General features: G+C 36.3%; 1 protein-coding gene across 1 annotated transcript; it reads left to right on the top strand.

Annotated features, from left to right (window-relative positions):
* The first annotated feature begins 3876 nt into the window (after positions 1-3876).
* Positions 3877-7406, top strand: LOC113282512 (cellulose synthase-like protein G2). The gene is made up of 5 exons (XM_026531535.1): positions 3877-4545; positions 5349-5501; positions 5577-5702; positions 5805-6611; positions 6691-7406. Exons 1-5 carry the CDS (start codon positions 3922-3924, stop codon positions 7240-7242), a joined length of 2262 nt encoding a protein of 753 aa, XP_026387320.1. The 5' UTR covers positions 3877-3921; the 3' UTR covers positions 7243-7406.
* Positions 7407-10379: the final 2973 nt, after the last annotated feature.

The raw sequence follows: 10379 nt of genomic DNA, 5'->3' as shown, positions 1-10379 counted from the left end.
GGTCAAATTTATCTTACTTTAAATGATCCTTTCATTTTGAGCGGTCGATGTCTTTGTTGATTCATCAAACTGATTCCTTAACGTACGAAGATATTTCTCTTGGTTATCACAAATTTTCTGGAGAACGAGATATTGATGCGAAAATATCGTTTCTTTCTTTAAGAAAGACCGCTTCTCAATGGAAAGACTTTCATTCTCATCTGACAAATTTTGATGTCTTAAATCAGCACTATATAACAATTTAGATAGATGGGAAATCTAGGAACCCAATGTCTCACACTGTTGAGTTAAATGTACATTCTCATTTGTTAATTTTTCAATCTGGTCAAGAGAATATGAATGTTCGTTATGTAACTGGTTTATTTGGGTCAGCAACTTCTAATTATCAGCGCGAGCATCTTCAGCGGCAAATTGAAAATCATACCTCTCCAAAACGCGCTTCTGATATAAATCTTAGTGTGTGAACGAGGAAATTCAAAAAACATGGAACAAAAAAGATAAATTACTTCTAAAGGCGCTATAAGAGTGAAGAGAGTTGCACCTCTAAGATCTTGATTCTTTCTACGAAAACTTTCGCATTCTAGAGTTACAGTTTGGAGTCCCCCTTTCAGCTTGTTAACTTCTTTCTCTAAAGAAAGTTATAGTGCAGAATTGTTAGACTCAAAGTATCCCTCAGTCAAGAACATCTGGCGGTGAGATTCCTGAAAGGAAAATAATACAAGCGTGAATATGTAGTAAAACGATTTAAATAAAAAGATATATGGGAAAGAACATTCACCAAGAGACCAAGAGTTATATGGACACTTGGTTCAATACGAGAGAAGATCTCGCTCCTTGTTTCCTTGTTTGGGGGAAAACCGCACAATAACTTACTTAGAGCATCACAGATGCGAAGTTTAAAGGGGTTGGTAATGGACGACTGAGCGACATTGATAAATATCAGATAAAGCTTGAGAAACAGGATCTACTCCCTCCAAAAATCCCTTATCAACAGAGGTAGACTCCAATGAAGGGGGACAAATTTAGAAGAAGAAGGAACATAAGTAGAGGAAGCGATACTCATAGATGCAGGGGAAGTGATATTCTTTACAGGAGTAACATCTTTCATAGGTGCGATGTTCTCTACAGAAGCGAGAATGTTCACAAACAATGGGACATTTACAAAGGTAGAGACAGTTTGATTCACTGGTGGTGCGATCATAATTGAATGAGCAGAAATTTCCTTCACCGCATGATCAATTGACACATCTTCCTTGGCATCAAAAACTTCGTTTGGAGAAGCAGTTATATCTAAATAAGCATAAGAAATCAAGCCTTGAGTAGGAGTATCAATATTAACGCGAGAAGGGACCTAGACTTCCTTACGTCCAAACTCAGGAATGATGAGACTCTTGTTGAGCGTGGGAGCTTTGCGAACACTTTTAATTTTCAACTTCTTACCGCCAACCGTCTTACACTCAGAATCCTGCGAATAACAACGCAGATAAGAAATAGAGGCAACAATATTGTTTCATAAAAGAAAACATATTTCTTACTCCTTTGTTATGCGATGATTTCCTCTTGAGAGACTCTTTGTCTTTCAAATTTGAAGAGGAATTATGGTTGGGAATCGTAAATTTGGTATGGCCAGTGGAAGAACTTTTGTTGAAAAAGAAACAATATGGAAATTAGCAGATTAGTACTATGATCTTAACAGAAAGATAAGATCAGTTTCAGCAGAATCAGAAAGAATGAGAATATCAATAAAATCAAAATCAAACCTTTGATGAGAATCCATAGAAATAGCAGCAAAATCAAATTTGGGATCTCAAAAAATGAAGATGAATAAATTTGAAGAAGATGAATATTTGCAGAGGATTCACAGAAACGAGAAGGTCATACGAAATAAAAAAGAAAAAAAAATTATCTCTCTTCAAGATTGGTTAATAAATAGATAAAAAAGATGATCGGTTATGCTCGAACGTGCCGGTAAAAAGGAGAAAACTAGCACGTGTAGACGGTTACACTGAAATCATGGAGATATGTCGGTAGATAAGAATATGAAAAGGTGAACGGGTGCGGCAGAGTAGATTGGAGTTTCTTATATCGCTCCCTTTATCAAAAGAACGATATGAGAAGAGGCAAAATGTAAGAGTAAAATATCGCACACCTATTAGACATGCGAAATAACGACCATCAGGACTGAGCGAAGACAACCACATACAGTACATCCAGAATGACGCAACAGATGACGTCAGCTTAGTCACGAGAAAAGTGTGAAGAACCATGCGATATTATAAAGCACGTGTGAAAAGAGTAAATGTAAGAATGTGTCAATGACGCACGCCAGATCCGAAAATAAGGTCTTTATTAGCTTTCATCCACTATGTAAATCCCTATATAAGGAATTGAGCGGCCTTGTATTGGAAGGATCTTTTGGGAGAGTTGAGACAAGGAATTTAGAAGAGAGAAAGATTGTTTGTTCTCCAAGTTAGAGTTTTTCTTGTTATTTTGTATTCAAATTAAAGATCTAATAGATGTTCTTATGAATTTTATGATGATTACTTGAATTGTTCTATAGATTTCATTACGAGTGTGGTTGTAGGATTTCCTACAACTACACATGCTTTGGAGGGTAGTGGTAGGATATAGCAATATAGCGTGCCTTGAATATTGTTGTGTTCTGCCGTGGACAGGACCATATGACTTGCTCGTATTTAAGTGAGTGAGAGTCCATCGTAACATATACAGATTCTCTAGCAAATGAGAAAAAAAAATCAGATCTGATCTAGAAGTGACTAGTAAGGTCAATGGTTTCTTGAGAATTGAGATCATCACAAATTCACAATAAGATTGAGAGAAATAGATAAAGTTCCATCAACCTTGAAGGGGACAAGTCGCCGTCTGGTAACTCGGCTCTAAAAAATTAGCACCTTGGAGCAGTTTTTATGGACTCAACAAACATGAAAAATGGATGTACAAACCAACAAATTTATTGGTTTGTTAATTGAGGTGGAACATGTAATGCGCGTGCGATGGAAGGCCGGGCGTTGGAAGGAAGAACGCTGGAGTTGGAAGGAAAAATGCCAGCGTTTGAAGCAAAAATGCCCCATGCTTTTCTCTCTCCAAAACCAGGTTCTTATATTCATGTTTATTTTTATTATTTATTTTAATAGTTAAATAATCTGTGGACCCAACTCTTATTAGTTTATATAAATAAAATCATTAGTGGGACCCAACTCTTAGTAGTTTATATTAATAAAATCACTTGTGGGACCCTAAAATATCAGATTTGTTCATTTTACCTTGTTTCCCATACTGAAAAATGCAGTTTGTATATCCAAGTGGCTTAATAAAATAATAAGTTTGTTGATTGTCATAGGAATTGCCATTACGGCTTTGTCTTTCTTTTTTATATATAGAGCTGGGCCCCGCCCCTTGGGCCAACCCAACCATTGCCATCCAACTCACCCAAAGGCCCCTAATTAACTTGAATCACCTCCTCTCACAAAGGGGGGTGATATGCAAGTTTTTATGAGGGTCGAACCCTCAACCCCACATAAGGAAGACGAGTTAAAAAAGAATTATTATAAGTAATACTTCCTCTGTTTCTGAAAAAGTGTTTCTTTCCCTTTTTTGGCCTATTTTTAGGCTAAAATAAAAAAGTAAAAATAACATTTTTATCAGAAACGAAAATAGTAGTAGGTTAAAAAGTAGAAATTGGTTGCGAAAATCAGTATCTATGTTGCCCAAAGCTATTCGCTCACGGTAAAAATAGGACCTCGGTTTGATCAGGTGCACATAAAGACAAATAATATATGACGTCGTTCATTTCTTTGTCCATATGCCCCCACAGGCCACAATCTAAATAGATAAGTACCATCGATAGAGCGTGTGAAGTAGATAAGAAACAGAGGAGAGGAACAGAGCGAGCGAGTGAGAATGAAAAACAAAGGAGAGAAAAGCTCTGTTTATCATCTGAATACTTATGAAGTTCCTCGAAGAACAAAACCAAATCGTGTATTCATGTTAATCTATGCATGTGGAATCATGGCTATATTTTATCATCATCTTACTAGTCTCATATTCCATTCAAATCATTTATTGCCATCAATCTTACTGTTAATCGCTGATTTAGTACTAACTTTCATGTGGGTTATATCTCAAGCTTTCCGATGGTGTCCTATTCGTAGAAAAGTTTACCCAGAGAATCTATCCAAACTTGTAAAGGAAGAGGATCTTCCAGCGCTGGATGTATTTATATGTACCGCCGATCCATACAAAGAACCTCCGATGGAAGTTGTGAATACAGCTTTATCTGTATTAGCATTCGACTACCCTTCGGATAAGATATCTGTGTTTGTTTCTGATGATGGAGGGTCTCAAATGACTCTTTTTGCGTTGATGCATGGAGCAAAGTTTGCCAAATACTGGTTACCGTTTTGTAGGAAGCATAATCTCAGGAGGAGATGTCCTAAAGTGGTTTTCAACCAGCATGATTCTTCTGATGCTGATTATCAACAGATTAAGTCGTGTATTTTTCAAGAGGAGTTTCTAAATTTGAAGGTAATCTCTCCTCCCCTATTCTTTTTTTACTTTTCTTACGTCAAATTTTGACTGGACATAGTTTGACAGCATCAAATTCTTGCTTTCAATTAATTTTTCTTTTTTTTTTGTGCGGATGTGAAACTTTTTCCTCCCTGCTGATTTAGCAAGCAGATAATCAGAATCAGGGGTTATTCGAGCTCCACTACAATCATGTTTAAATATTTACTGAGCATATATAGATGATCCCATTTGCTAGTTGTTCAAGAAGTGCCCTTTACACTACTGGGGTGGGTAAATTTTATATAATTTTTTTTGAAACGCTGAGTTGAGCCAATTGGACATTTGACTATGTGAGTAATCTAGTAGTACCAAACGGCGCAATTTATACGAGGTGAGGATTTTTCCTCCACCCATGGATCATCGTCAACATGCGGATGACAAATTTTCCACTGTTTAATTTTCAAAACAAAGTATTCCACTGTTTACCTGGCCATGAGCCCAGCTCTCATACTTGAAACTTTATATGACGTCCAACTGGTCCATATATGTTTGGTCCATGTTGGTGGTACTGATTTAGAGCCAAGTACTCAAGTTACTGTAGTTATACTTATACCTCATGATGAGCCTGCCTGGCGTTATACTTATACCTCATGATGAGCCTAGCTAAATTGGTAAAAACAGTTGTTCTTGCATTAATTCCTAAACAACTTCTGGCTAACTTCTGTTCTAACCATATTTACCATATATGTTTATGAGATTTTAAGGGAACGTTTTCATTTTTCGAGTAGTTTAAATTCGGTCATCATTTATTTTCTTTGTAGACATTATACGAGGAAATGGTTAGGAAAGTAGAGCATGTAATGGAACAAGGATTCGTAGATGATGATTTGATTGATAATGAAGAAGAGCGTCATGTTTTCAATAAATGGAAAGTCAATGGATTTACACGCCAACATCATCCTACCGTCATTCAGGTATTTCTCACCTTGTAAAATATTGTATAGTTATCACTCCATTGCTGTAATCTAATGTAATGAAGTTTTCATTAGGTGCTCATGGAAAGCCTCAAGGACATTGATGTCTCAGGGATACCCCTACCTAACTTAATCTACCTTTCTCGGGAAAAAAGTAAGCATTTTCACCACAATTTCAAGGCGGGTGCACTGAATGCGTTGGTAAGAAAAATGAAACTATATATGTTAGTAACAACAACTTTTAGTATATATTATATATATATATATTTTGGCTGATGTTATCTCTTGATAAATTTAATGAAGATACGTGTATCAGCGGTAATGAGCAGCGCACCGATAGTTCTCAGCCTTGACTGTGACATGTACTGTAATAATCCTCAAGCTCCACGTCTAGCACTTTGCCATCTACTGGACCCAGTTCAAGGTTCAAAGGTTGCTTTTGTTCAATTTCCTCAACGATACAAAGGGATCAATCCAACTGACATTTACAACAACGAGCTCACAAGGCCATTTATAATATATGCTGAAGGGTTCGATGGAATTGGTATTATGAATTATGTTGGCACAGGTCCCTTTATAAACCGAAAAGCATTTTACGGCGGTCCATTTCAATCAAAAGTAAACATATTCCCCGGATTCAACAGTGATGATGAAAGTGATTTATTGGCGAATAGAAAAACAATAAGTTCAAAACTAATTTTGGAAGCAGCTGATAAAGTTGCAGATTGCAACTATGAACATGGAACTCAATGGGGATTAACTTTGGGTTTCAGATATGGATCCATGGTTGAAGATTTTTTTACAGGCTATCGTATGCTATGCGAAGGATGGCGATCAGTATTTTGCAATCCAACAATTCCTGCATTTCTTGGAGATTTCCCAATCAGCTTAAACGATTCATTAGTTCAAGTGCAACGGTGGTCGGTTGGATTGATTGAGGTTGGATTCTCAAAGTATTGCCCATTAACATTTGGTACAAAAAACCATTCTCTACTTATGGGCATGGCTTATAGTTTTGGTGCCTTCTGGCCTGTATTGGCTATCCCTAATATCATATATGGTCTTCTTCCGCAGCTTTGCCTTATACACGACATATATTTGTTTCCCAAGGTATCTCCATCTCTCTAAAATTTGGTTTCATTTAGCATTACTAGCTGTAATGGATTGTTAATATGTATGTTGAATGCAGGTCTCTGATCAATGGTTTTATCCATATGCATACCTCTTTTCAGCAACATACATTCAAGATTTTATTGAGAGCTATTACGTATATGGAATAACTTTCAAAAAATGGTGGAACGAACAAAGAATGTGGTTGATTCGGGGAGTGACGTGTTACAGTTTTTCATTTATAGAATTCATACTTAGCCGGATTGGTATCTCAACTCCAAACTTCAATATTACAAGCAAAGTAATAGATAATGAACAACAAAAAAGATATGACCAAGAGATATTCGACTTTGGAGTAGAATCGCCATTTTTCGTGGCTTTATCAACATTTGCATTGGTCAATTTAGTCTCATTTAGCTTTGGTATTGCGAAGGTGATATTTATGGATGGAAATTTGGAAGAATTGTTCGTTCAATTGTTTTTAAGTGGATTTGTGTTGGTGAATTGTTTGCCTATTTATGAAGCTATGGTGTTGAGAAAAGATGGAGGAAGAATGCCTACAAAAGTAACTTTAATATCGCTTGTGATTACATTGCTTCTTTGTTACGGGGCCGGATTTGCTATGAAATGACGGTGTTTCGCGCTACTCTTGGAATTAGAGTTTTGAAGTTCATGAGATGATATTTGTTATTGATTGGTGTTTAAATAATTTTTCACGATAGATTGACAATGTGTTACATGTTGGATGCAATAATCGAAAATAATGAAAACTTAAATAAATAAAAGTTATTGATACTTAGCTTATTTATAATGGAAGTGATCGATTTAACGAAACGGAAGAGTTCTCCGGGTCTTCGTAACAACAACATGGTAAAACTTTGGAAAACAGAGTGAGTCGCGTGTTCAACACGTTGTCCTTAAGACATTAGCGCCCAGCTACATCCAAAAAGTAATGTTATAGCCCTCACAGGACGGATGCCTCCAGGATAAAACATCATATTACACCTACTACTAGCATATGTAGTAGATGCTCAACTTGAACTTGGAAACTCGAAAAACCCTTAAGGAAAAACGTAAACGCTTAAGAAAAACAATAGAAAAATATTTTTCCTTTCTAAAATATAGAGAAATCTTTTTTCTTTTAGATTTTACAAAAGTAGAGAATTTGTTTATATAATGGACTAATACAACTTAAGAAGATGAACACCCCCGATGTAGGACTAAAAAATTTATATAGTCTCTTTTGGATACACAATGAACAATCATTTCTGGACTTTATTAGGTCTAACCGTCAGAAATTAGCTTGGCGATTTTTTAAGAATCAACATTTGGAAATAAACTTTCTGGGAACTAAAATCCTTTTACTTCATAATTAAATCGGGTAGATTAATGCTTTTGGTACCAGAAATAAAAGTCAACTCCAGATGGAACGAAAAAATATTTTGCTTTTTTTATTTTATTTTTGAAGCAAAGGGGTAAATTTTTATATTAATAGAAAAGAAAAAAAAGGCAAGAAGCCCAGTACAAGAGTTATCATAACTCAGGCCAATCAGATATTTCTATCAACTGAAGCTTCCCAGTTGGAAACGAGCTCAGTAAACGTAATCAATCTAAACCAATTTCTAATTGACCCCCATCGAAAAACTATTCTCTTAACCTCTATGATAATTCAATCATAATGTCTGGATCTCTTATTTGCCATTGTTCTTTGATTCCTCTCAAGTCAGATAACCCAAGATTTGGCAAAAGGAAGCATCGTCCAACCATAGTCTTGTGCTGAGTTGATCTCCATTCTTCAAACTAGATTTTATGTTGTCTTTGTGAACCCAACCAACATCCATCCTTGAACTGAAATATCTCCATATTTCTTTTGAGAAACAGCATTTTAAAAGGAGATGATCAACAATTTCAATTTCTCCACTGCACAGGCTGCACATTGTATTGTTGATATGACTTCCTCTCTTAAGAAGGTTGTCGATTGTAGGAATTTCATTGTTGATAGAAAACCAGATAAAGAGTTGATCTTTTGGAGGGATGTACATACATGCTTGAAGGAAGAGGATGTGCTGCCAGCTTGGAGATTGTTCATCTTCCATTTGTATCCCTCCTTAGAAGTATAGCCACCAGCGGTATTAAAACTGAAAATGTCTTCATTGTCATTTAGAATTGGGGTTGCACCAATTATGATGTGTATGTCATTTAGTTCTGCAAGTACTTCTGCAGATGAGTTCTCTCTTAACTGAATTGACCAAGATCCATTCTGGATCAAGTCTGCTACTTTGGCATTTTTCCTATTTGTAGCGTTGTAAGCTTTCTTGTGGGTGTCTTTGAAAGGGATAACACTCTTCCAAGCATCCTGCCAAAATTTCACATTTTTTCCTTCGCCTATTGAGAACTTTGAGTTCCATTGGACCACTCCTTTGGAATTTTTAATTCCTCTCCAGAAACCCCTCCCATGAGTAGAGGTGCATTCTTTAGGCCATATATCATTCACATCGGATTTTGTTCTTTGTAGAAGTATCTTCCTCCACAAACTGTGTTTTTCATGGGTGTATCTCCAGCTCCACTTTGCCAGCAGTACTATATTTGTTGACTTCAGATTTCGTAAGCCTATTCCTCCCAAATCCTTAGGCAAGCAACATCTATCCCATGCGATCTAGCAATTTTTTTTCTGTTCTCTTGTGGATCCCCAAACAAAGTCTCTCATGAGTTTAGACATTTGTTTCTCTACTTGCTGGCATCTGTAGTAGTGACATAAAATAAACAGGAAAGCTGGCTAGAGCACTGTTAATGAGAACAATTCTTCTACCTCCCATATACTTGTTTGTTTCACTGTAGCTCCAAGGGGCATACCTAAGTACTTCAGAGGTAATGTCTCAATCTTGCAGTTTAGGGTTTTTGCAATCTCCTGCACTTTATGCTCAGCTCCAATACTAATTACAGTGTTTTTCTCCAAATTAACTCTCAATCCTGTTACAGCTTCATACACCTAAAGAATCATCATTATATTTTCCACCATTTCCTCTTTGGCATCTAAAAATATCAATGTGTCATCTGCAAATTGCAGATGAGACACCTTTATTTCTAAATTGATGTGGAAGCGAGAGATCATCTGAAGAGATTCATCTTTTTCCAGTAGTTTCATAAAAACTTCAGCTACAAGAATGAATAAAAATATGAAGAAAAAGAATATCCTTGTCTGAGTCCTTTATGGGGTCTAAATTTATCAATTGCACTTCCATTGACCAGGAAAACAGTTTGAGCTAATGATAGACACCACTGGATCCAATTTCTCCATTCCATGCCGAAGCCTGCACCCTCAAGAAGCATGTCCAAAAAACACCAATTAACATTATCAAATGATCTTTCTATGTCAAGTTTACATAGCACACCTGGTATTTTAGATTTGATTCTTGCATCAATGATTTCTCCTACAATCAAGATGCCATCATGTATTTGTTTTCCTTGTATGAATGCTCTGAGATTAGTTGAGGAAGCTCATTCTTGAGTCTTTCAGCTAGTGTTTTGGAAGCAATTTTGTATACACTCCCCACTAAGCTGATTGGCCTGAAATATTGAGGTCTATTGAATTCTTCTCTTTTTTAGGAATCAAGGAGATGAAACCACAATTTAATCTCCAGTCTATTTTCTCAGTGTCTTGAAATTCTTGAATCACTGCCATAACATCATATTTGATTATTAACCAAGCTGCTTTATAGAACTCAATTGGGTACCCATCAGAACCTGGAGATCTGTTTGCCCCACAAT

The sequence above is a fragment of the Papaver somniferum genome, chromosome 1, assembly GCF_003573695.1.
Source record: "Papaver somniferum cultivar HN1 chromosome 1, ASM357369v1, whole genome shotgun sequence".
In the NCBI taxonomy this organism is placed as follows: domain Eukaryota; kingdom Viridiplantae; phylum Streptophyta; class Magnoliopsida; order Ranunculales; family Papaveraceae; genus Papaver; species Papaver somniferum.
The sequence above is the reverse complement of the archived record's forward strand: the minus strand, read 5'-3'. Positions and strand labels throughout refer to the sequence as shown.